Genomic DNA, 27,679 nt, shown 5'->3' with positions numbered 1-27,679 from the left:
TTATAAGAGCAAAGGCATTCATTTCCAACAGGCTACAATTTAGGACCTCCCACTTGGAATGAACCATTCCTACATATATGGTGTTCTGGTTTTGTAATGAAAAGAAAAGAATCTCTCCAGAAGACTATCTGGATGTGTTCTTTCTCCAGCCCTAACTCTTCCACACTACAAGAAGGAATGTATTGATTGTTCTATCTTTCTTTGCCAGAGAAAGATTTATTTATAACAGGTCTAAACAAAACATCACAAGGTTAATAATAATGATGGAATATTTAAAATTATAATTAATGAGTGAAGATTGAACACCTATCTTCTTCAGTATGCTTTGCAGTATTTGCATATTGTATGCAGCCAACAATCACATTTTAATTTTTAATTAGTAGACATTAAAATATAATTAGCAGCAAGTAGCAAATGACAAAGCTACAAAAAGTCTCAAAGAACAAAGGAAGCAGCATTATTTAGTCAGACTGTGAAGTGTTCTTCCAGGAACTTGGGGAGTCAAAATGTCTTCTTGAGCCTCCCCACTTGGCCTCATTCTTTTTCCCAGATAGAATATTGATAACATGAAGAGATCTGTCAAAACCAGGATGTGCATTCTTCAGACTCAAGATCCCCAAACCTTAATCAACTCACATATAAAATAACACAGCAAATTCCAACATAGCATACACACAACAAAATTAATTCATTTATCAGAAACATACACAATTTAAAATATGCATTTCCAAGAGGAAGCAGAGGGCAACAAAGACAAACTGTGGCTGTTAAACCAGTGGAGCAGAGGAACGCACTACAAAATTCACACAGTGCATGAGTTGCAAATAAAAAATAATGCGTTAGGAAAAGAAGTCGGTGGCCTAATATATGCTCATGTATATATTTGCATATAGAATGAAGAAAGTCGGCTTGCATGAAGGTCATAATCTATCTACCTTGAAGTCATATCACACATACTATAAGCAATTTACAGAGTTTGCCAGATTTGCATATACAGAAATTGCAAAATGAATTAAAGTACATTGAAATATAGCACACTCAATATGTATGGATATAAACCTCCCAGGATTGACAAGGATTGGCCATAACTGGCAATTGCTACCATTGAACAAGAACAGCAATCAAGGAAAAGAAGGGAAACTCCAAGGTAAATTCCATGGGGCAGAAAAGAAGTTTAAAAAAAAACAAAAAACAAAACTTTCTTTGATTATTTCTTATGTAAAATAAAGTTGTCTGTTGTTGATTTGCAGTGCTCAGCATTTTGTGTTTTGTTTTTTTCCCTCCCAGCTGGGGTGCTGTTTGAAGATAGTTTGTGTTTCTTCAGCTTTCCGTCTTTGTTTGCTTCTTGCAGGTTAGGTGTCCCTTGGTAGGAAATTGGTGGAATCCATGGAAATATTTACTATACTGATGACTTTCAGGCCAACTCCTGAGCAGTCAGCGAAATGTAGATCTTATTTGTTGAGATAAAAGAAAAAAAATGGATCTTGTTATTAGAAAATGTCCTATCACTTCACATTAATTCTCTTGAAATAAAAGATCAGCGACTTCCCAAAGAAAATACTATCAATAAAGCGTGATAGCCTCTTCGCTTATGCTTCCGGAAGCTGATGTTCCTTGTGTACGTAACTAGAGTACAGGGGTGCGGAATGGTGCTTGGCGTTTAGGGTCAACTTTGCTGTCCGCTCCGTAGATTTTACAGGCGATTTGCTCTTTGCTTTAAGAAGAGAAAGTGATATTGGAAAAAAGTCAGCACTTTAGATTAAAGCAAAGCACCCTTCACAAAGCCACAAACAAGAAGCAGGACAGAAAGTCCATGGCTTGTAGCTATCCTCGCACCTGCGGAAGAAGTTATAAGATATTCGCTCATCTTGAAGATTTCCAACGCTCCTTATTAGGCTGTTTTAAACATATACACATAGATATTTAATTAGCTCGCCAGCTTGGCTCTGGTGCTCATGAATGTCTTGGCATGCACTGCAAATAACAACACACACAAAACATTTCAGTCCCAAGAATCTGGTGGTGTCTGTTTTCAAACAATGCCGTCCCACGGCTGGGAACTCTGAGAGCAAACGAATCCAAACACTTTTCTCTTAAGAAATTGTGTGAGAATCACTTCTTAGGGTCCTTTGGTTATCCTTACCCTTGTCCCTGAGAGCACACTCCCTGTTTCACTAGTGTGTTAGTGGAAAGTGCAGGAAAAATGCTAAGCTTAAGGGCACTGTTCTGCTCCATGCTCAAGACTGTGTGAACTGGTGACTACTTTCAGAGTGGCATTTCCTCAAGCTTTTATCCCTCAAGTCTGGAGAAGAGCTAATGATGTCAGTCACTGAGTAAGCTCTGAAACTAGTTTTGTATGGTGCGGAGGGGATTGAATTGTATTCCTTTTATTATTCAAACAATTTCTAGCCTTAATGGTATACGATTAACTACTAGTAAAACCTAAAAACATGACAAGGGACAAAAAACATTCGTTCTTCTTTGTTTAGTTGGAGAAATGGTTCTAAGGAATTGGAAAGGGAAAGGATTAGAATTCAAACTTTTCAATATTTCAGCAAAATCAGGTCAGCTTCCTTAATTGCAATGATAAAAACAGATGCGCCCAAATAGCGGCTGTAGAACCGACATGCGAGGCTTTGGAATAATCTGTTAGAAAACCCACAATTCTGATTATTTTTTGGCAAGTTGCTTTGCTGCTGCCTCTGACTTGCTTTGCTGGGAGGTAGCCTCTGTATGTTACCTGGTATCTCCTTCCATTAATATAAGGACTGGAGACCCAGTAAGTGCCCTGCATTCAACTTGTGTGAAAAAGTTCAGAGACCCAGAGGTTACTCTCATTCCCCATGTGGCTGTAAGTTACAGAGATCATGCATGGAAAACACAGATGCTAATCCACTAACTGCAACTAAACATGCACCATGGGAGATTTTTGAAGGAAGATCATTTGACAGAAAGGAAGAGACAAATTATTGCACAGTTCTCTAAACAGCTGCTTGCACTTGGTTTGATACACATATATATGCTACCAAGAGAAATTTTAAAAAATGACAAAAGTAGCAAATCTTGGGAAAGGCTTCAGTCTGGGAGTTGCTTTGTGAAGTAGCAGTTTCCTTCCGATGGTTGAGTATGGGAAGTTAGGTCCTAACTGGTGTTTTTCCCATGCTCCTTTCTTATATCTACTCTTTCTAGAACATGCCTTTGATGCCTTAATAAAAGAACAGCGGCTTCATTTTGACTCAGCATTTCCTGCCATCTGTACGTCTAGCATGTGCAAGTTAAAGCATAATTTACATGAATATTTTGAGAGGGAAATTAATAACCCAGTCTTACGTGGTTGAAAAATATTTGAAAAACCACTGGAAATTTGAGTTGCCTTCAGATGCACAATCCACCATTGGAACACAGAACTTGCCTTTCCCAGGCTGGAATCCACTCTACCACACTGGCACATTAGATAAATTTATTTCTGCCAGACAATCATTAAGACTTCGTTCTACATGGCAGATTCTATTTCCTGTTTCATCACACCACCGAGTGGTTTTCACTTCTTTTGGGTTTTATTTGTGTCTTTAGTGAAGAGAGGGACTCCCCCGCGCAATTTCAGGCTCTACACTGTTGAGATCTGTTTTAGGTAATTGAACCAAGTTACCGACATCGCTGTTTTTTCTTAAGATTCATGCTATTTTCAGAAAACAATGTCGTCAGCCAACACACTCTTGTTTATTACATATAAATATCAAAGTGTTGTTTTTCACCAAGAACAACCCAGCAACTCCTCAGGCACTCTTCTTGTTTTCCCATATGGAACCATTTCACTCTTGTGAAACAATAAACCAAGCTGCAGTCAAAAGTCCTGAATTCCAAGTTCTGTTGTCATTCACCCCTGAGAGTTCAAATGAGGCATTAATTTACTACATGTTTTCTAAAGTTACTTTAATTATGCACTGTTCATGTTTTTGGGGGACTTTCTCATATCGTTAGGCCAGACCTGCCTTAGACTAGATTCACCTCCTTTGTTTTATTTAGTTTCTTTCCCTCTACCAGGGCAGCCATATTTCAGATTACTTGCCCTTGTACATTGAAGCAACCATTGCCCTCAGATGACCAGCTGTCTATTGTATCTTTTTTCTCCGCTAAACTTTTCAAGTATTTTGGTTGCACTATTCTTGTGCCTTTCTGTAGTTAACATATTTTTCAATTCACTTTCTTTATATATTATCTCACTGGCCACACCAATGATCCATTAGAAGCAAAGAACTGCATTCTTTTAAGCAGTTGTAAAACATACTGTTCATATAAATAAAATAGAAAGCTTTTTGAGATTTTATATATAAAATGCTCCGAGAAGGAGAGAGATGTTATTTTGTAAATGCTAGAAGAAAATATGCAGGGAGTATGTCTGGGCTGAGAGAGGCCAGATCTCACATGGAGTTTTCTTCCAGGTTCAGAAGGTATGCACCTTAGTTTGTAGCTAAGAAATAATGGCACCAGCCCCACCCCTTAGTGCTTAAAGATGGTTTCTATGGAGGCACACTTGGATGTCATCCCCATGGCTGTGCAAGCTGGTGGAAGTATCTTCTCTGTTATAAGTAGAAAAAGGATGTCCAAGAAGTGTTAAAAGTCTGTGTAATGCAGATGCCTAGCTCCCATTTCTTTGATTCCTCGTGGTTTTGCCATTGTCTCCAGAAGTGCAGATAAGCACATGGTTCTCAAGAGTGTAAGAAGCGAGTCTTACCAAGGAGCAATGAGGAAAAGCTTCAGCAATTTCTATCACCATCATCATTGTTATATAATATAATAGAAATGTCACTTGGTTAATTTTAAATAAATAGACAAACATCTAAGCTCATCAGTCAAGACTTGACAACTTCCTCAATGAAGCCAGAAATAGTATGTGTGACATAGCCTTCTAATATGGCCAATCCCAACAGCTATGCTCTTTCCCAGGTCATCAACAGAGATTGCATTCACAGAGGCTCCTACTCCATCTTCCCCTTGTTTGCTGAGTCTGTGGCAGGTCCCTAACTTGTCTCTTTCCTCTTGCCCCTTGCCATTCTCCTCTGCCAGATGGAAGAATTAAACTCTCCTCATACTTTTCATTTACCATTTATTTGCACTGCACTTCTAACTATGCTTTTGACTTACAGGATAACTAAGATGCATGCAAGAGCTAGTGTGCATCAGTTCAGTATGCATGTATAGACACAGTCGTATTCCTCAGAGCAATTCCCAATGCTTAATGCACATGTTAAGCAAACAATATTCAGCCACAGAAACCCACACACCTTGAGTTACACAGAAAACAGAGTAGGGCAAAGGCATAGGCATTAAGCCCAGGTACAGAGTCAGCAAAGAGCCCTATGATGCTCCTGATTTAATCCTGGGGGTGCTGGCAGTGCTTCAAGTGCCCCACCATTGTTAGGTCATCATTTGAAGAGTATGCCCAAGAGATAAACCTATTTCATATACACTTTACTTTTCTCTATCTATGAATTTGTAAGTACTGGCTATGACAACATCCCCAGGTCTTAAGTGAACTTTAGCTAGCTCTTTATAATGAATGTATCTATCACATAGCACATGACACAATGATTTTCAAATCATAAACTTTTGATGTTTAATGTTTCTTCAATGCCTCTTAAGTGTTTGAGTGAGATTGGGGTCCACCATTAATCCAATAGAACTTGGCTAAGAATTTCTTCTTCCCAAGGTTTTGATTCAAGACCAAGAAATATTAGGTTGAGTGTTGAACATGTTCTCATTAGTTAGCTATAGAGAAAGAAAGAATAGCAAAGTTTGGAAAAGAAATATCACCAGCTGTGAATATCAAATGACCAAGTGGAACGAAATACCTCAATATGTAATCCATGCAAAGCTTATTTAAATATTCACTTTATTTTGACTTTGAATAATTGTATACATTACTTTCCTATACTCATACAACTGTTACCAGTGTAAGAACAAGAAGCAGACCTATTGAAAGCATCTGTTGTGCACCCCGTGTGTGCTACCGGACAGCCTACTCTTCTTTTTCTCCCTAACCACCTAAGATCATAAAAAGGAACAGGAAGAAAAGAAGAAAGAAATTATGTCCCTATGTGACTCCACTAGGCAGAATGTAGAATATTTGTTTTTGTAAGAATGAATATCGGGGATGATCATCATATGATCAGAAGTCCTCCAAGATAAGCTCAATCATAGAGTGGTGATTTGTGCCTGTGAAGACGTCAGTGCCTCCATGTCCTCTTACAGCCTCTGAGCAGACAGACCCCTTTGACATACTATTCTTTATTACAGACGTCAGCTTTAAGAAGTGAAAATGATTGTGGAGGAAAATTTGAGCTAACTTTTGAAGAAAATTTTGTTCAAGTTAGCTTGTAATAAATCACTACGAAGAGTAAAGATCAAATAATAGTAGGATTTTCTTCTACAGGTTTTTAAAAAGGATACCCTTTTATTAGAAATCCTAAGGGTCCAGTGACAATTTCTTCGAGAAAGCTAGCTTTTTATAAAGAAGTGAGCTTCATTTTAACTTAATACATAAATGAATGACTTTGCCATGCCCTGGCATGTTACCTGCTTCAGATTCTTTTTGCTTGGAAACCTGCTATCCTTCCTCTGAGTGCCACCAGGTCTCCCCCTCCAGGGTACATGGAGGGAGGGAAGAATGGGAGGATACAAGGGATGGTATAACAATTGAGATGTAACAAGAATAAATTCATAAAAAATTAAAAAAAAAGATTCTTTTTGCTTTCGTTTGGTAGGCAAATTACAGCCTCTTCTAGTAGAGGGATGTGTACTGAGGATCAGGGAGAAAGTGTAATTGTCCCTGCCCCATTCCAGGTCTAAATGACAAGACACTTGGATGATACCCCAGTCACTACAGAACGCTACAGATTTCCTTCTTGCCTAAAACCAGTCACTTCAAATTTTTAGGTATCTACTCTCTAATGAAGACTGGATCTGTAAGAGGAATGCTGCCATCAGAGGTCATCTAACTAAGCACAGTTTCACAGTGATGTCCCCAGCTAAGTAAACCTGATCTTGTCAATTTTGTACCCATTTCGTAATGAGTTATGACAAGGACAAGCTAATACTTCTTGGTCACTTTTGCCACTGGCTATGATCCTGTGAACTAGCCATAGACCTTTCTTTTTTTTAATTTTTAATTTTTAATTAATTTATTCTTGTTACATCTCAATGGTTATCCCATCCCTTGTATTCTCCCATTCTTCCATCCCACCCCCCACCCCCATTTTCCCCTTATTCCCCTCCCCTATGACTGTTCCTGAGGGGGATTACCTACCCCTGTATATGCTCATAGGGTATCAAGTCTCTTCTTGGTAACCTGCTGTCCTTCCTCTGAGTGCCACCAGGTCTCCCCCTCTAGGGGACATGGTCAAATGTGAGGCACCAGAGTATGTGAGAAAGTCATATCCCACTCTCCACTCAAGTGTGGAGAATGTTCTGACCATTGGCTAGATCTGGGTAGGGGCTTAAAGTTTACCGCCTGTATTGTCCTTGGCTGGTGCCTTAGTTTGAGTGGGACCCCTGGACCCAAATCTGCCTATTATAATGTTTTACTTGTAGGTTTCTAGGACCCTCTGGATCCTTCTACTTTGCTATTCTCCTATGCCTCTCTCATTTAGAGTCCCAATAGGATTTTCTCCCCTCTGTCCCAGTTTCCTGGTAAGTGAAGGCTTTTGTGGGACATGCCCCTTGGGCTGCCATAGACCATTCTTAAGAGAGTCAATTCAATTTGTTCAGATTTACTCAGATGGTAGTCAGTGTCACTGAGTTCCAATGGACCTCAGATAATGTCAGTTAATGCATCCCGTAATTTCATGTGGTAATTCTTCACACCCAAAAAATCTAAACTTCCTCAATTTTGACTGTTAAAAATAGAGGGGAATGTGACTGCCTTTGACAAAATGGAATCAAGAATAAGACTTGGTAGATAAACAGAAGGTTCTGAAGAAGGAAGTTTGAATATCACACTTTAATAACAATTTTAATGCAGAAGTAAGAATTACTTGTAATTATTACTACATTTCCTGGCATATGAGTAAATTATGCTAATGTACTTAAAACCATGTACTCATAGACTTTATGTTTTCTGCATATATACTTTCATTATAAGTTAGCAAACCTTCTTACAATGTGACGGTCTATATCAAATTCAGACCTTGAATAATCAAATTCTACACATGTGGCTTTCCCACTCTGATAATATTGAATCACTCTGAATTTAACTAAGGGATTTTGTAAGTGCATTCAAAGTGGGGGGATGGACTAGAGACAGTGGCAGGACAACTGGCATTGGCATGAGATGACAGGGACTATGCACACAGACCTGCTACCTAAGAACAGGAAGGATACTGACCCTGAGTTAGGAAGCCAGTACAAACTGCACAACAGCTAGGCTCACAGAATGCTAAATGTAGCAGCCCAGAGAAGTGTATTTTCATGTTGCCTGCATTGATGACGTAGCATCAGCATGAATATTTAAGTAATTACTCACTAACTGGTGAATTAAAGAACATCTCATTTGTTTTCTGCATTCTTTTAGATCTCATCCTCAAGGCCATCAAGGTAAACTCCTTGTCAAATAAAAAAAAAAAAACCTTCATATTAAAAAAAATAAGACAGGCAAAAAAATGCGGAATGAAGAAATAAAAGAATGGAGAGCAGAAGCTGTCAAGACACGACTTCACATTTAATGTGTCTTCTTAAGTAAATTGAAATGGCGTCACCATAACTAGAAAAATGATAATTTTGCAGAACTTAGAAATTTAATTGTTGATGCTCAGCAATTTTTTTTTAATGTTCATCTGGCAATCATTGTAGCACCCAATGCCAACAAGACAAAGAAGCCATCAGTCTCGTGGCCTTAACGATACACTTCTTCAACATAAAGCAAAGGGGTCAGATTTTGTGCATGCATTTTCCAGATTAGTGCTAAAGGTTTTACCCATTTTCTGAATCTAGCTGTTTCAACATTTTCGGAATTAAGATGTTTTTTTTTTTTAAAAAAGTGTTTGTACAACAGAGATTATCTTCTTAGCTATAGGCATTAAATAATTAGAGAGTCTAATGTGAATACTTTTAAAATGTTCTCCTGATTAAGACATTCAAATCAAAGAATCATCACAACTTGGTACCAGAGACTGTACGTCTAACCTCCTAGACATAAGTTGTCATTAAGTATCACTTGAAATGCCAGTGTGGTTTTTAATCATTAACCCTGTAATGAAGGATGGTCCAAGTGCTATTTTCTGGTTTTTCTCTGGCATTACTTTATAAGTGGTTTGACCATGTCTTCTTAAATATTTACCGATTTACATAAAAATGTATCCATCTTCTTAACAACAATGTATCCGGAAGTTTGCACTCAGATAACTAAAGTGAGAATCTGCAAATTCTAAACATTCATTTTACTCTAATTCTATTCGCTAAGTGTTGCTAGGGACCACAATAACATTTAAAGCACCAAGAAAAAAAATTCATAGCTCCAAATCTTCAACTATATTTTAGATGGTTTGAAATAGAATTTTCAAATTTTGTTATTTTTGTACTATATTTAATGGTCGTAATTCCATCACTAGCTCCATTTTCCAGATTAATTATTTAGAGGCTATACATGAGAAAGTTGCCTCAAACCACATAAGTTTGTCTGATCAGAAAAGTTACAAATGATATATTTTACAATTGGCTACAAAGGATGCACTCACTTATTTGTCCGTAAGATGTCTAGATGACACAAGAAATAAACTGTTGTTACAATAGATACTGTCACAGCTTTACTTAAACCTGTACAGTGAAAAAATTTTATTATCTGACTGCATTAGTAATCTTCACTAAAATGGTTATGATTTAGGAGATAAAACTGCTTCATTTAATCTCATCTTCTGCTTTTACTTTCCCAATAGTTCCATAGTTGCCTGCTTAATGGAACAAAGAATTTGAAATCCTGGCTTCACAAATTGCTTTGGGTCACACACAGAAAGAGTGAAACAATCGGGTTAAACATAATGCCCCTTGTTTATAAATCTTTCTGTGTATGGACTCACTAGATAATCCCAACACTTAGACATTACCCAGTATCTTAGTATTTCTTCAGGATGTGAGGTGGGTGTAGTTCAAAATATTACATATTTTACTTGTGGCTAATGTCTGCGCTTGACTTACAAATTCATCAGGCTCAAATCTTTCTGCTTAGAAACAATGATATGATCGACACAGTATCTACTCAGTGCCCAGGAAGTATGCTGTTAAGTATGTATAAAATAGTATGTGGATGTAATATTCCTAATCTTATCCTACATAAAACTTCTCAGTATAACACTTTCATAACAGTTCTTCATTATAAACATGTACATTCATGTGAACATGTGTATAACATGCATCTATTGTAATTTTTTTCAAGAGCTCCACAGTCACATAGAAGTATTATCTTACTTTGCTTACTACACTTCCATGAGATGTGTATTTTTACTTTTGCATCAGCACATTTTAAACATTAAATTGCTTTTTTCTTACGGCAAAGTGTTAAGTTTTTGCACTAGCAAATGAATACGAGTAGCATCAAATATTAATATCTTGACTTCTAATATCCATTTTCACGAATCATTTTTACTAGACTTTTATGATCATAGTGATCTAAAGTTTTTTCTTTACATTGATGTGTTTTCACTTCCGGGTTTTGTATCCTATAGTTTCTCATGTTATATTATATATTGAATCTTTCTATTGTGAAATGTTCTGTAAAATGTGGTTCCTGAAGCTGCATGTTTAATGTATACCTTAATACACTCATCAGTTGACGTCTCTGGTTTTTGTCACTGTGTACTTTAAGTCATAAGAAAGCCTGTCATAAACATGACTGGTCAGAAGTTGGCATCTGGTTCACTGCTCATCTAGAAATTTCTTCCCACAAGTACAGTTTTTTTGAGAATATAGATCTAAAGCCCCATGATTGACCTTCTACATCAAATCAAACCACCCTTGGAAAGGGGTGCTCCATCTCAGAGCCGAGTGGCAGGGCATCCGATCCACTGTGACCTTGATAATCTTATTGTCATGGGCAGTATTTGCCACAATCACATATGTCCAATTTAGGAAAATAAGATTGGATTTTAATCTCATTAAACATATAAATACCTGTAAAAAAAAAAACTTTGATGCAATACTAAGTCTAGCCATCTCAATGCACAGCATGTTTATTTATTCAGCTTTAAATTATCACAGTAAGTTGCTCCGTTCACATTTATGTGACTTATTATTATTTATTCTCTTTTAAAAATGACTCTTTTTACATCTTTTCCTTTTGGATACAACTGAGGAATTTGCATTATGTTCTGGCTTGCGTTGTGTTTATATGGAGGGTTGATTGAATTTGTACGTTAGTCTAGTTTTTTATCCTTATCACATGCCTCGCCTGCTGAGTGGTCACATGATCACAGCACATTTTACTATTGCCATACTCACTTCCTTGTACGTTGCTCCAGATTTTCATTAAAGTTAATTAAACATTTAAGTTAATTATAGTAAAATGTCATTTTCACCTGCTAACTATTTCAGAGCCTCAGATCTCTGACTTGGTCTTCCTATTTTTGGTTTTATTTTCATTTGAAAATAGATCCAATATTGTGGTAAAAATGTTTCTTTATTGCTTTTTAAATTTTATCTTTTAATTTTTGTTTCTAGCTCATGTTCTGTCAAACAGTTTTAGAATTTGCAATTTTTGTTTTCTCTAGTCCTATTTCCTTTGATTTCATCTTAAACGATGGCCATCTGATACAGCCTTTGGGGAAAGAGGAAGACGGTGGGGGCACTGACCTCACCTGCAGGCTAGGTTTATTTTATTAGATGTTTACAATCAGTCCACCATTTCACTCAAGGCTGAGAATAGGCCTGGGAGACAAGCATTGTCACAACAGAATTTCTAGAGCTCAGAGAGATTCTGCAGGATGTTCATCCACAGTGAACAGCTGGTAGATAGTTAGTCTGGGAATCAGTCTTTATCCACGTGGGATCACACACTACACTTTAATTATTTTTCATTATTGACGTTTATCTTTTTCTTTGCAGTTAAGGCTTTTGAGTATATTTTCATTTCTGTCTATTTTCAGTTGTATCTCTAATCACTTAAAATTTCTTTCAAAGGCTCTTTTGAAAGCTTGAATTTAATTTAGATAAAAGAAGATCTGTATGCTTTCAGCTTTCAAATCCTTGCTTCTTATTCAGGTCCATTTCTTAAAATTCTTTGGAATTTTATTGCACTTTACAATAAGGATATAATTACAAGCTTGAGGAAAATAGTTGCTGGCCAATATGATATGGTTCTACAGTTGGAAAGCTATGTTTTATTGATGGCATTGTGAGAGAAGGGGAAAGAGAGCTCGGGAATGGTAAGAGACAAGATATAAAGGCGGTCTTCTGCCTTTAACTTATCCTATCTCCAAGCCTCCAAAGAAAAATATCTGACTCATACAACAGGTGGACCTGGCCATTAACAGCCTTCCTTCTAATCTACAGTGTGTTTTATTCCTGTGTCTCAATTACTCTCCAAAAATTGATATTTATCTTATGTGCCTGGAGAGATTGCTCAGTGGATAAGAGCCCTGGCTGCCCTTCTAGGCTTTGATTCCTAACACCCACATAGCAGCTCACAGGCCTAAACTCCAGTCACAGGGAATTCAATCCCTCTTTCTGGCCTCTCTGTGCACTTCACTCATGTGTTGCATAGACATACCTGCAGTCAAAATGCCCATATACATAAAATGAAAATAAAGAGAAAATACTAAAAATATTTGTCTTGGCTATTTCTAGAGAGACCACATTGCCTTTGGCTTTTTGTAAAAGTTGCTCTAACTTTGTGTTCATTTTTGTTAATCTCTTCCTATTTCTTAGTTATGAATTAAACTGTTTTATCAGTAGGTAGACAAATGCCAGGCCAGCATCTATATGGTTCAGATTAACTGAAGCTTCATGGGTCCTGGAACACATCCCCTATAAATTAGGATGGACATGTGTACTCTATCATTTTTGTCCTGGCAATAATGTGCAAACACATGCACTGAGAGCCATGCTTACTTTGTAATTGTTTATTAAGACACTATTAAGTGCCAAGCCTCTAATATATAATTCTCGCAAGTCTCACAATTGTGCTTTAGTTTCCTGCCAGAGAATGAAGAAGTAGAATTACCGAGCTATACATTTTTGATCATGGCCCAATCTCCTTACTGTTGAATACTATTCCTGTGCTGGTGGCAGAGGCAGAGCAAGGAGTACAGCCCCTGCCTGGCCTTCTCAGTTGAAACATGCACTAGCTGCAGATTGCCTTCCTCTCTAGGGCAGCAGCATTTCTTGGAGGAGGAATGCCGCCCTTCATTTCTCTTTCAGGAGTGTGTTCCTTTGACCAATAGGGTAAGTAAGGTATTTCCAGTAGCCGTCTAACCCTTTGGTCATGCACCCAGGAACACGCTCGCATTATAGCAGCAGCCTTCTGCAATTCCAAGGACTATCAGACACACCATTTGAGACACAGCTTAGAGTTCTGATAGATTCTGCTTCCTGTTTTCTCAGATACAGATGGCTTAAAAAAAAATCTCAAGTGAAGCTAGGCACCATGATGCACACCTGTAATCCCTGCAGTTGGGAGGCAGAGGCAGACAGATCTCTGTGAGTTTCAGGCCAGCCTGGTCTATGAAGCGAGCCGAGGACAGCCAAGGCTACACAAAGAAACCCTATTTCAGAAGGAAAAAAAAAAATCACAAGTGATCCTTCCCCGTGATCTGAGAAGCATATCCAGGAAGAAGATACTGAGCTGCAGCTAGTCAAGGTTGCTAATGGTTTCTGGAGAAGCTTACCAGTACAGACTCCTGATCCACACTGTTCCTAGACCAACAACTATAAAGCAGTCTTTGGTCTGTGGCCTCCAAATCATTGCCTCTCACCTGCTTTTCTCCTTATTCACTGACACTCCATTCACACAGCTGCTGTTTAGCTGATGTTCTAACGACAGTTGAATTAACTTATTCTAAATATCAACATTAACATCTGCATTGTGCGATGCTTTTGTACCTTGGTGCGGAACAGCGCTTACTTACACATCAATCTTGAGGAAAGCCCCTCAACACCATATCCCACCTTCCCTATTACTCTGAAATTCTGATTTAAGGGCATTTGAACCTAGCCACTCTTGGAGAGCTGCCATGTTTATCAGCAGCTGAGGAGCTTCAGTGAGCCCTGGGCTTCTGGCAGCTATTGGCAGCAGCTGATTTCAGTTCTAAGCATAATATCTTGGTGGAAAAACAAAAATCATGTTTTAGAGTTCAGAGAGCCAGCGTTTCCACTGGGCGACTAGAGGCTTTACATGTACCATCAATACTGGCCGCATCCTTAACTGCTCCCGGCTCTCTTCCCACTCCCAGCTGCTCTACCCTGGAGTGAAGAAAAGCTTTGCAAGTCCTCAACACTAGAAAACGACAGTAGCCAAAGAAAAGTGTCTACGGGTATTTTGAGGTGCCAGGCCCTACACTGATAGACTTATAATTTTCTTCTTGGTTACAAAGGGCCTTTGAAAACTAGTGATTTTCATAGTTCACAAACAGAAAGGTGTCCCTTTCTTGTCCCATCCTCAGAGGCTATAACTGAACAGGCGCTGGATGAAGTGTTAGCATAGGACAGTACTTCAAGTGCTCCTGTAGGCTCTTTCATAGGAAGTACGCACAATTCACTTCAAGAACCATTGTCAATAGTCTACATCCTTTGGGAGACTGTGGCATAAATATTCACTTCTTCTAGGCACGTAGAGTCCTCTTAAATTTTTATAATATGTACTATTTTTTTTTCACAATATAAGGTACAACATTGCCTTCAATGCAAGTATGACCACACGGATGAAGGAGACCTGGTTAAAGAAACAGTGGAGGTGAGAGTTGTATCAAAGGATAACACGTATAGGAATTCACGATCATAGAATGACCAACAATGGAAAAAAACATTTGCAGGGTGATAGAGGCAAAAGAGCACCTGAAAATACTCAGGGAATACTAAGCTAGAAGAATAAGGGCCAGGATGCTGAATGAAGAAAAAGGAAATGACATTATAAAATTAGTAGCGGGCACTTTAAAAATAATGTTTATTTTCTTTTGTAGAAAAGATGGCTTTTAGAAATAGCATATGGGCTGTTATGATATATATCTTATGTTGAAATTGAAATGCAGAGGCTGTTAAGAGATTTAGGATAATGAAACAATGGAGAGTTTGTGATCATAATAAAATCAATGTTTGTAGGATAGAAAAATGCAGATTTTCAGTGGGAGAACACTACTGGGACAAAATGACTAATGGAACTGACAACTGAAAAAGGGAGAGACAAACATTTCCAAAGTTCTCACTGGAGCTGTCTTTACAATGACATTATTGGATGCTTAGAAACAGGAGAAAAGGTATTTTTTGTTGTTTTTATTTTATTTTTTTTAAGTGAGAAAGCTAAAATAATAGCAAATAGCTCTGAACATCTGATTTTCAGTGGCATATTTGGGGTGTCTACTGCTGTGAAGGAATATTCCCATATCCAGAACTTTAAAAAAAATTTAATTAATTATTATATTTTCCTGTGCTGTATGATGCCTGGACTGAGGTGGACATTGCTTCTAGGAGATGGAACTGGGCCTGAGGTTAGATGCTGGCTGGGAATAGCAGGTGTTCAAGATGGCCTCCTCATGGTGGATGGCCTCCTCATGGTGGATGGCCTCCTCATGGTGGATGGCCTCCTCATGGTGGATGGCCTCCTCATGGTGGTTGGCCCCAAAGAGGCAAGGAAACGGCTTTGAGTCCTTGTACGGCCTGGAATTGGAGTAGTATAGCTTCCCCAACTTTATTGGTTATATGATCCCAGATCAACTAAAATTCAAGCTAGAGGAAAACAGATTGTACTTCTCAGTAGTGGAGTATCAGCAAATGTGTTTCTATCTTAAGTTTGGCACAAGGCTCTGAGGACCTACATTCAGAGATGCTTAAGGGGGCAATTATGAACCCTGGTCTGAATCTCCTGAAAGAAATTAGAAGGGTAAATGTGAATAAAAATGTATTCTAAGGAAAATTAGCAGTCAGTACCACAGGATAACGTCAAGAAGTTATGGATGATAAAAGAATAGCATGATAGAAGAAACTGATGCCAGGGAGAAAATAAAGCCATGAGGCAAAACCACAGGGAACCAGCCTTCACATTCAAAAGAGGTCAGAATGTCAGAAATGGGCACCAAGGAAACCAGTGCTGCCTAGATGCTGGAAATGAGAAGTAGCAAGAAAAGGCTCAGCCGATATCAGCGACTTTGCAGAATGCACCAGTGATAAGTACCATTAAGATGTGAGCAATACTCTGTTGGCCTGAGGTTGGAGACGGAGGACAGACCATAATCCTGCCCTTCTGGCAGGAACTGGCTTCAGCTGGACAAAGACTCACAGAGATCTGGCTCTGCCCAGTGAGAAGGAAGAGGCAGGCCGTGACTTCTTTGCCTGTTTGTCAGCTGGGTTGGAATGGTAAGCAGAAGAGAAGGAAACAGGAGAAAGGAGGCAAGCCGACTTGCTCAGTGTGGGAGAAGCTTACCCGCCGAAAGATTGGTGATGAGGAGCGAAGGAGACTAGAAGCACAGGAAAGGAAGGTTACTTTGATTGTTCAGGGATATATGTGGTGGAGGTAGGAAGGAGCTAAAGGGAGTCTCCAACTTTCTGCAAGGTGAGTTAAGCCATTCCATCTTGACAGGGGTTCTGGGTCCCATCTTGGTCTCCCACTCTCCTATTCCTGAGCTCTTTCTACAAAGGAGCCTTTTTTGATTCGGACAGGTAGAAAGAGGTCTCTTCCTCCTCAGAATGTCATTAGAACAGTTATTTAACTTCTATTTCCATGCCCAGATTGTCTCATGCATTGCATTTGATGGCATTTTTCTCTCTCCAAACTTTGTGCACAATAAGTAAAGCATAACAGAGCAAAAACAGGATGAGAAATCCAGGTTTCATAAGAACAACTTCTGTCTTAGGTACAGAGAACTGGAGAGAGCACTAAAAAACTTAAGATACAAAATTATAAGAAAGTTTTGCCTATCAGTTTGCATTATATTTTCTTTATTATTTTAGCCCTAGATCTGGCTATAAAATAAAAATAAAAATCTAATAATTTTAAAAGTTAAGAATCTATAATTATTTGTCATTTGTAAAATAATTTATAAGGAGAAAGATAATAGTTGCAAGAAAGACAGGATAGTGTATAATTTGAGGAAATTGTTGAGGAAATAATCAGGATTAGTCACAGTATTATCAAATGCACACCTGGTTATCTCTGGGAGATCACAGATATTATCTCCCCCTTCCTTTTTATGTTAATTTTGCTTTACAGTTAGATTAAATTTTAAGACAATTTGAAGATTTTATGTATTTATTTCAGCTAATGTTTCCTTCATAAAAATATAGAAAAATTTGACAGGAAGATTATATGATTCTAGAGTTGAGCACGTGAATCTAAATAGTCAACTAAGCCAAAGAATGTAATAAAAATAAAGGGCTGAATAAACAAATTTATTATGGCACTGGTTACTATGACAATGCCGTCAATGTTATAGAAAAGTGGTTCTCGACCTGTGTGTTGCAACCCATCCAGTGGTCGAATAGCCTTTTTACAGAGGTCACATATCAGATCTCCTGCATATTAGAAATTTACATTACCATTCATAACAGTAGCAAAATTATAGTTATGAAGTAGCAAAAAGAAAAAAGTAACTTTATGGTTGGGAGTCACCACAACATGAGGGCTTGTATTAAAATATATCAGGGAGCATTAGGAAGGGTGAGAACCACTATTCTAGATGACGGAAACCTCCTTGTATCCTTTGATAAACTATGAAAGGCTAGCATTCCCGTCTGCCACTTACAGTAAGATTTTCATTTTTATGTCTTTGCTATAACAATTACATACTATATGGAATCTATAATATCTGTTTATTTTTATTTTTATTTTTTAGACATGGCAAACTTAACAAATCCTGTAGAGGGAGGAAGTGTGCCTTTCATTTTTATGTTTCTGTGTTTGTCATGCCTTTAAGAGATGAAAGGTAAATAAATGAGACATTGAAGTAAGTTTTACATGAATCTAATATAGAAGTTGCACAGCAAAATTATCCACTGGGACAGGAGTGTCATGTGTATAATATAATATATGTAACATACAAATATCCATCCCAATTACTGTATTATATGAAATGATCTTACAAGCATGAAACTGAGACAAGACACTGCAGTGGCAGGAAAGCCTCCCCACTTCAAAAGAGATATTACAGAATGTTGATAAAAGTATATGAAAGATTTTTACACTATCCGCTAGTAGAAAAAGAAATATTTAATGCTTTGTGATATTTAGGTTTATCTTTGCTACAATCAGGAAAGGAGCAGTGCATAATGTTTTTACTGGGTGGAGATTTGCAGAAGACAGCATTCTTCTCTCTTTTAACCTTTAGCAAAAACAATTTTAAGCCTAAGGACAAAGCTGATAGGAAGATGCAAAAAAGAGCAGTAATTTTACTTGAAAATTGTAAGAAGATACTCAGTTCATAATTTAGTTCTCATCACAACTCTAGGAGAGACAGCAAAAATAAAGTAGATATTTTTAAAGAATATTATTTTATGTCACAAAGTTAATAGGATATTTTAGAAACAACTTCATTCTCTTTAGTCGCTCACATAGGGTAATTGTTAATTTGACTGTACTGCACAGATAGATGTATGCTGTCTAGCTTGGGTTATTCTACGAAGGCTAACAATTTCTCTTTCAGGGTTTGGTGTTCTCACTAATTTTGTTGTAAAATGACTGCTGACAACACGCTGTTATTCTACAGGTAGTGTGTGGCCTCTTGGCTTATAATGTAAAAGAGGATGAAAAGGTCACAACTTAATGGTTAAAAAACAATAATTGAGATGTAGGCATTTGTGTGCTCTCACATACAATAAAAACCATTACTAGCTCTACTGGCTTTGTTCTTGAATTTGGGAAACAAAAGAGATTACAAGGAAAATGAGACAAAGCCAGAAAAACTGAGCTTCAGAAAGGCTCAGCCCTTATTCAGCACACTGGTACGCTACCTACAGGGACTAAAACAGAACCCCAGAGCCTCATTGGCATTTAAAGCCATGGGAATGCACCGGGCCCTATCTGAGCCTTCTGCTTAATGTAAATCATGTCTATTCAAACAAAAAGCATGAAAAGGAAACACACATTGGCATACATTATTTTATTAGTTTTTATAGATTGATTGACTTGTTTTCTATGATGCTGGAGACTTGATCCAGGGCTTTCTACAAACTAATAAAGTACTGTACAGTGCACTATGCTGCAGACCTGCCACATATATTTCTTAAATGCATTGTTAGCAAGCAGGGATTCAGAGCTCTGCTTTGGCCATTGCTGATGACTTTCAGGTAGGCCTGGGCCTGTGTCACTGTAGCTCCCAACAGTTGGCATCAGTCACCCTGTCCTCCTATAAAGCCACATCCTATAAACTCCACTTCGGAAAATGGAAGTTCTTAGACTTCACTTTCTGGAAAAATTGCAGGTAAGAAAATAAAGCAAAATAACCCCCCCCCCAAACCAACTAATCATCACAACAAGCAATCAGATGTGTGCTTGAGCAGGATGCCCCCCTTAACGTATGTTAGGCAAAGCATTTGAGAAAACAGTACAAGGCTGCTTGCTCAATGCAGGCAGTCTTTATCCCGCCTCAAGGTTAGAAGTTCCGTGAGTTTCCATCGGTGGAACGATTGCATAAGTTAATGCCATTCAGAATTACTTTAACTTGCACAGCTGACTCCAGAAATGTGACTAAGCTTCCAAATTGGCATCCAAGGCACATTTGTAGGAGCTGCCTTATCTCTGCAACATTTCCCTCACCCCCCCTCCCCGCCCCTCCTCACTTCCTGCCATTATCATCATCAATTTCATCACAGGCAGCTGAAGTTTCTCCTTCAAAATCAAAAGCCCTTGGAGCATAGCTCTGCTTAAAGCCACACAGGTCACTAAATGTCTGGATGGATTATGATGAGCCTTTTTCATTTCCATTTTGATTAAGTGAAAGCCTATTAATTTGGGTCATTATCGATACATAAATCTGTAGAGAAAATGAACATGCATTTGTAATGTAACCAACATTGCATGATTTATTGTTCTTATAATGTGTAAATACAGAGAGAAGGGAGAGAATAAAAGAGTCCAGCTCTCAGATCCCTGGATAGGAAACAGTGCCAGGGACTAATGGAGCAAACTCCTCCTAAACGTCCAGCCTTGCTGCTCTCAACGGCTCATGTCTCCTCATTTCAATCGAACTCACCCTCCTATTTTGAAAAGCTGTCTAAAATTAATCTGTCTACGCTCCTCAACTGACCTCTTGGTGGAGGGTTTGTGAGTGATAAAATGAAAGGCTCAGAATGGGTTTCCATACCTGATTGTGGACTTTGCTTGGGGATTTTGGCTACGGCTTGAGGGCTGGAGGTGGAGTGTGTTCGCTGGTTGGCAGAGCTGTGGACGCTGTTGGAAACCGCTGACGACACATTCTTTCGAGGCTTCATGTCTTGCAGCCACATCGGTGAGGCTTCAAAGGCCTGCATCCTCCGAGCATGGCTGTTGGCGTTGACTTTCAGGTAGGCCTGGGCCTTGTGTTCCTGTAGCTCTCCGTAGTTGGCATCTGTCACCCTGCACTCATATAAACCTTCATCCTTTTTCCTCACTTTGGAAATCTGAAGCTTGTGAGAGATATCATTGCCTTGGACTTTCACTGTCTGAAAAATTACAAGTGAAAACCAAAGTTTCACATCAAAGGATTTTTCCTCCCAGTCTTTTAAAAAAATATGTATTTTAAAATAAATATATACATTTTTATTAATTTATTCATATTAGATCTCAATTGTTATCCCATCTCTTGTATCCTCCCAGTCCTCACTCCCTCCCATTTTCCCCTTACTCCCCTCCCCTATGACTGTGACTGAGGGGGAACTCCTCCCACTGTAAATGCTCATAGGGTATCAAGTCTCTTCTTGGTAGCCTGTATCCTTCCTCTGAGTACCACCAGGCCTCCCCCTCCAGGGGATGTTACTCCCAGTCTTTAAGTTTGTTAATGTTAGGAAATTATAGGGTCTTGTTGACTTCATAGCACAAATCTAAAGGCCATATTCATCCTGTTCTATGAACAATCCCACTCATAGATGCAAGAGATCATGAGTTCAATTTCAGCACTGTCCACAGTTCTCAAACTGTCATATCAGTCCTGCCAAGTTTTCAACATGGGCTTGGTCTCTGCCTGCATGAAGCAATTGACTAAGGAGTACGTCACTGCATAGGTTTTTCTTCTGTATGGCTGCAAGACAACTCCCTCAAATATGGGGCAGGGCGGGAAAGTGTTGGGTATAATAGTTTAAAAGAGGGTGCACTTTACCAAAGACACTCCTAACAGATTTGGTTAGTAAAAATTTTCTTCTCAGTTGTCTATCCACAGAAGATAGCAGAGCTCAGGCTACAGGTAATAGTATGTGAGGTCAAGGCTCAGTCATATGCTCACGCTATTATACAAACTTGCCATGCTATTAATTGAACATTGATTTGATTTTCAAAACTGAAGTCAACCCCATGTCTAATATATACTTAATGTAGATATGTATATGTATACATACATATATATGTATATATGTTATCAGAGCAGTTAAATTTGGCATATATCATATGTTATCCCATGATTTATAGATGGAAAGATTACATAAATCTGTCATGCTTAAGGATTTTATTGATTTATAAACACAGTAAGGAAGGATGATCAAGAAAACTATTCTAGCCATGGCTATTGTAATTATTACAAATAACCCTCATTTTCATATTGTTAGTGTGTCAGTCTGGCCTAATAGCAAGTGTCCATTTATATTTGCTTTGGCTTTATATTTTTGTTATTATTTGGATACTAGATTTATATGCTTTGCATGAATTACGAGTGATATCCAAATTGAGTCACGCTCTTTCATTACATTTCAAAATCCCAGTGCATGGTTTCATTTTTGTTTTCCTGACATTTTCATTTTATGTTAAGAGTAAGTACTCTCATTACTTTGAATTGAATTGAATTATTAATGTTTCAGAACTTCACAGTTATCCTTAGGTGATTGTGAAAACAGATTAAGAAAAACAGCGCTAGCATTAGATAGCAAATAATAAGAAATAATAAGAAAAACATTAGCTAGCAAAATAATACTTTAAGCAATTTGTGATTGCTTACATGGTCAAAACATGCAATTTTATTTATGGACTCTAAATTCGGTTCAATTTTTAGGCATTAAATGAGATAAAAAGAGAGAACTGCCTCTCATTCTGAATTTGCAAAACTACCTCTTCAAGCTTAATGAATTAAAAGATTTTAAATCTAAAATCTGTTTTCTACTGGTTATCTTGGGCCTGCTTGGCATTTACTAAAGCATGCGCCCCCTGTCGATCATCTCTGTGACACTCACACTAATCTTGGTCCCATCGTTGTCCGGGTCTCTATCGGGTAAGAGCTCCACCTGTAGGACAAGGGTGCAAATGCTTAACCTCACCCAAATTCTACCGTTCTGGCGCCGGGAAACCGCAGCGCGGCAACCGCTAGAAGAGATGCCCGCTTTGAAACGCCCCAGCCAAGGCAAATTAAGGGACCGAAGAACGATCTAGGTCCCAACCACATCCAGTCCCGAGGCCAGGCTAGCGGCTGGACTGCCTCCCTCGCCCCTCCCTGGAGCATCCCCGAATCCCCACGCCGGATGCCAAGCAGTCCCTTAGGTCGTGCCACGTCTTTGCTGGGAGTCACTCCGATCCTAGCTTTCTGCAAGAATCTCTAGGGTCCCTGTGGTCCCCTGAAGAGAGCCTGGCGTCCCTAAGTATTCCCGTGGTCGCCTCGGTCGTCGTTATTCCCAAGCGCCTCTGAGGTCCCCACGGTCTCCTCTGTCCTATCAGCACCCAGGAGGGTCCTTATGGTGCCTGCAGGCCCGCATCTGGGCTCCCCCTTGGCTGGCCTGGTGTGAGAGTCACAGTGCTGCCAGGTCTTCTCCCTCGCAGTTCAGTCAGCCCGACCTACGGGTTCCAGAAAGCGTAGGGACAGACACGAAACTAGTAGAGGACAGGAGTGTGGGTGGAAGTTTTCCAGACGAATTTCTGTATGTCTGTCCTTCCGCTGACAAGTCCCCAGGCCCTCTTCTACAGACTTTCTCGTCCTCTAGGTGTCATGTCCGAGTCCTGTTCCAGCTTCCTGGGTCACCCCTTTCCCGCGCTCTTCCCACTACGATACTAGCTTTTTCTCTTTACATTTTCCTTCTCTTTTTCCTATTTCCCTTCCCCTGCTCTACTTTCCTCTCTAGGGCCTCTCCTTGCTTTTCTGATGCCTATCTCATTCCCCTCACCCCACCCCTGCTCCTTCCCCCCCTCCGCTCCCTCCCTCTCTCCCTTCCTTCCTCCCTCCCGCCAGCTTGATTCACGCTTCTCTCTTGGGGGGGGGGGTTGGAGAGAGAGAGAGAGAGAGAGAGAGAGAGAGAGAGAGAGAGAGAGAGAGAGAGAGAGAGAAGGGGAAATGAGAGAAATGACAGAATATCTAGAAAGGAATTAAAGGGTGAGGAGGATGCCTCCCATCGCTTCGACGTTGCGAAAACAGAAGGCTGGCGAACAGTGTTCTGGGCTATACCAGAAACACATTGCCAGTTTGCAGGGCTCCACAGTACCGGCTACTAAGAGGGGGTTACTTCCATTCTAAATCCGGAAAGTCCCTGCTTCTGTGATTTCCTAGGTGCCTTTAACTTGCTATCAGCAAGACAAATTCAGCCTTTCTTACTCTCATAGAGCAAGGGGGCGGGGGTTCCCTGGAATGCATGGGCAGTACCCTGGCACTGAACTAAGAAAGTGACACGCAGGGGCTCTGTGGGCTTGGAGCCGTGACTACCTGCGCGCCTGTAGCCTCGGTTCCTTGCTCCAGGTCCTCTGGTCCCCGAAGGAACCACCATTGGATCTCCAGGTACACCGAAGCGGAGCCGCTTTGGAAAGCACAGGACATTTCCACATTTTGCCCTTCGGTCGCAGTCACGTTCCGCGGAAACTCCGTAAATTTTGCTGCAAGACAGAAACACATCGTTTTGGTGTGTCTACACCAGCTTTGCCAATGTCACTTCCCTGGAGAACTCGACACAAGTTTTTGTTTGTTTGGCCTTCTTTTTCCCCGCCCCCGTGGGCCTTGGAAAAGGAAAATAAAAACAGCAATAACGATCCTGTATGACATCCCTGCAGGCCTCCCCAAGCCCATTTCTTTGTCCCTGCATGTCTCGTTCTTGGTATCATGCCTGGATTACTTTGCTGTTGATCAAGTCCAGATAATGGACAGGTTAATGAGCTTGCCAGTGGCTCTCTCTGCTAGCCAAGCTGCCCAGAGTTAGACGCAAACACCTTTTGTCAGACTGCAGCATCCTCTAAAACTTATTGCAAGATACAGGGAGATGCAATTTAGACCATCTGTCAAGTTGATATATGACAAAGCCTCTGGATTCTTAAGTTCCTAAACAATCTGTGGCTAACTGGCATGTTTCCTATTAGGAGTGGGTTGTAAGTTTATGTCAAAATGCACATCCTTAATCTATCAAAATAGTGGTTAGCAGTTTTGTTCTGGAGGCCAAGAGTAGTGAAACAAGTTGCACACTATGGAAAAGGCATATGTTTTGTCCCTGCAAGTTAACCTTCACGATTGCTCCCTTCAAGCCATTATGAACAGCAATATGTCAGGGGATATAAAAATCATACACCCGTGTTTAGTTCAGATCAAAGATTATTTGAAAGACACCATGGACACTCTGCCTAGCCCCTTTGCTACTAACCTTGACACTGCCAGGTTGTAAGATTAATAGAGCCACGTGAAAGTCACAAAAAATAAAATGTCCCCTCCTCCCTAGAGGCATTCCTTGAACATGGGATGATTCCTCTTCTCTCCCCCCCCCCCCCCTTGTTAGCAGGATGATTGTTCTTAGGCTATCTCAGGGGCACTTTGCAAAGAGCTGATGGCTCTCTAGAAGGAGCCTTTTATTGTGAGTGATGGAAGGGCATAATCACAAGACGGGAAGGCAGGAAGATTAGAGGCACTTTCTCCTTTTTCCTTAAAGATAGTGAATCTGGGTGTCTCTTTTCACTATTTAATGAAATCCCAAGTTGAGCACCACTAATTAAAGGGAACTGTTTATGTCTCAAGGAAATAGCTGCTATTCAGAAGGCATTCTGTCTGAAAGGGGATTTCTGTTCACATTGGGCATCGGAGTGGGGCATTTCTGCTTGCAAGAAGTGATGCAGTCTTCCGGAGGAGGCAAAAACTGATCTGCTCATGGTGCCGAAGCAACCACTGCAGCCTGCAAAGTCCTGAACAACGGGGCCCAGCAGGCTGCTGCTGCTTATGATGCAATTCCTACCTCCTTGTGGGTTCTCTGGTAAACACTCATGGAGAAGAAGTCGCAGGGACCAGAGAAGGGAACTAAAGCTTTCTGCCTTCAGGGAGTGCTGGCACTGAGAAGCCCCTTCCAACCACCAGCTCCTAATGATTGTGTATGCATGAGTGAGTGGTTGTCCTGTTCATGTACATGGAACATGGAACACACACACACACACACACACACACACACACACACACACACCTGTGTGTGTGCTCACTGAAGAACTCACCCCACTGCCCATTGCCAGGCTGGTGTCTACTAGATTTTTTTCTCTGAAACCTGGCTTGCTTGCAATTAATAAACTTTGAAAAAAAAAAAAAAAAAAAAAAAAAAACAACCAAACTGAACACTATTCATACCACCCAAGCCCACTATTGGCTTGGTTTGAGCCACTCTCCAGCCGTCTGGTACAGCACACACACATCACCACAAATACATTACAAACAACGGACTTACCTTGAGAAGAAAGCCCTTGTTGTACATATAATACAGAAAAGAACACAAATCCAACAGACGCCAAAAAGATCCCCATCATGCCAAGGGAGGGGAGCACATCCGTGTAGCCCAGAGCCCAAAACCTAAAAAGACAAGCAGGCAAGCGTGTCCACTGGCTACTCTCAGAGCCCAGGGTGCGACACTGCATGCATGCTGCCACTCTCAGCGAAGACTGACTTGGGCACAGGGGATTGCGACTGGAGAGGGTTGGACCAAGCTGGCTGGGATCCGGAGGCTTCAGGCGCAGACCCGAGCTGCCACGCTGCGAAGTGGCTCCGCTGGCGGCTGGCTGCTTCCGCTACCTGGCAGCTCGTCCCACGTCAGCCGCTCGGCTTGCGTGCTCGCCGCCCTCCCCACGCCCAGCGAGCCGGCGGCGAGTGGAGCGGGCACGGGGCTGTGCGGACTGGGCTCGCGCGGCGGCCCCCAACTTTGCCTCTAATGGCTGCGATGATGCCTTTAACTCTGTGCGCGCCGGGGCTGAGCACCTGCGGGACGGGGGTGCCCTGCCAGATCTCTGCTCTCCGGTCCGTCTTCACCCCCATCAGCTGGCTCGGGCTTCACCGGATCAGACGGCTTTGTGCAAAGAGGAGGGGACAGATGTAGGGTCTTGGCGTTTGCTCTGGTGTAGGAGCCAGGGATTTGAGGAGGAAGTTGAAGCATTTTAAAAGACGGAGGAGGAATGGGATGGGTTGGGAGTGACTGCTTTGGGGCGATGAAAACAACCCTCAGAGGCAAAAGGCTCTTAAGCAGTTATTAACTGCTCCAACTAGACCGATCCTATGCTATTATTTCACCAGAATGTATTGTGAGCAGCTTGCAGCCCAGGAGAGGCCATTCGTGAAGGCACCAGATCACTCCAGCTGGCAAATAGAAAACACAAAAAGTGCAAAAGTCAGGTATTAGAGAATGTTCCAGAAGGAAAAGTCCACCATGCTATGCGTATCATATTTTTTATTCTTATATCCAGTGCCTGTTTTGCCTCCCTCCCACAGTATTCGGGTGGGGGAGGGGTTTCACTAATCATTAAGGTCCCCTTTACAAGATTTATTTCTGTTTGTTCAATTTCTTTTGTGTACTAGTAATTACATAATAGTATTTAGGATTATATGAACTGAGAATATGATTTTAGGCGCGCGCGCGCGCACACACACACACACTCCTTTAGTAAGTTTCAGAACTAGGAATAAGCCTATTTATTTGTCTTGGAAAAGCTTGAGGCATATACTGTCGTTTTTAAAATTAAGAATATTAAAGAGAAACAAACCATAAACTCTTTCCCATTTCTGTCAAATCTAGCTTATCTCTTAAAATTTATTATTCATCAAAAACACGGATTAATTTTAATTATTTTTCTTATTTGATACACCTTAGTTATTCAGTATTAATTGGAAATATGTGTTAGTCTTCAGATTGGTACCAGAAAAACAATAAAGTTTATATATTTCCAGTTAAGAGTTTGTGCTTGGCTGATGCCTTTCTTCAAACAAAAAAATTAACCCTCACATGGTTGTAGGTTTTAAAACCTCTTGTCTCCTACAGCTGAATGCATTGGGAATTTAAAATATCAAAAATGAAGGTGCAAGGATTTCATGACAATATAATTTGTTTTGTGAAAATATGGTTATTCCCATTGCAGTCAGGCATGGGGGGTATTTTGCTTCTG

The 27,679-nt window shown here is 40.1% G+C and overlaps 1 protein-coding gene across 5 annotated transcripts; it reads right to left on the bottom strand.

Annotated features, from left to right (window-relative positions):
- Nucleotides 1–26,391, bottom strand: Vstm2a (V-set and transmembrane domain containing 2A). 5 transcript variants are annotated; one of them, XM_051164803.1, is made up of 6 exons: nt 26,194–26,387; nt 25,978–26,099; nt 23,997–24,163; nt 22,543–22,593; nt 20,493–20,829; nt 1–1,714 (listed from the first exon to the last, which is right to left on the bottom strand). In XM_051164803.1, exons 2-6 carry the CDS (start codon nt 26,054–26,056, stop codon nt 1,590–1,592), a joined length of 759 nt encoding a protein of 252 aa, XP_051020760.1. In that variant the 5' UTR covers nt 26,057–26,099; nt 26,194–26,387; the 3' UTR covers nt 1–1,589. The 5 variants fall into 5 exon arrangements, with proteins under 5 accessions (XP_051020760.1, XP_051020756.1, XP_051020755.1 ...); XM_051164799.1 differs by having other exon boundaries at nt 1–1,836; nt 25,978–26,391; XM_051164798.1 differs by having other exon boundaries at nt 25,978–26,386.
- Nucleotides 26,392–27,679: the final 1,288 nt, after the last annotated feature.

This window comes from Acomys russatus, chromosome 22, assembly GCF_903995435.1.
Source record: "Acomys russatus chromosome 22, mAcoRus1.1, whole genome shotgun sequence".
Lineage (NCBI taxonomy): Eukaryota > Metazoa > Chordata > Mammalia > Rodentia > Muridae > Acomys > Acomys russatus.
This window is presented reverse-complemented; position numbering and strand designations above follow the sequence as displayed.

Excerpts from the sequence above, each read along its gene's own strand:
- Vstm2a (XM_051164798.1), bottom strand. The coding sequence starts at position 26,164 with ATGCAGTGTCGCACCCTGGGCTCTGAGAGTAGCCAGTGGACACGCTTG. Across the intron at positions 24,164-25,977 it reads ACAAGGGCTTTCTTCTCAAG|CAAAATTTACGGAGTTTCCG; the intron begins GTAAGTCCGTTG and ends TCTGTCTTGCAG. Across the intron at positions 1,715-20,492 it reads CAAGCAAAGTCCACAATCAG|CAAAGAGCAAATCGCCTGTA; the intron begins GTATGGAAACCC and ends CTCTTCTTAAAG.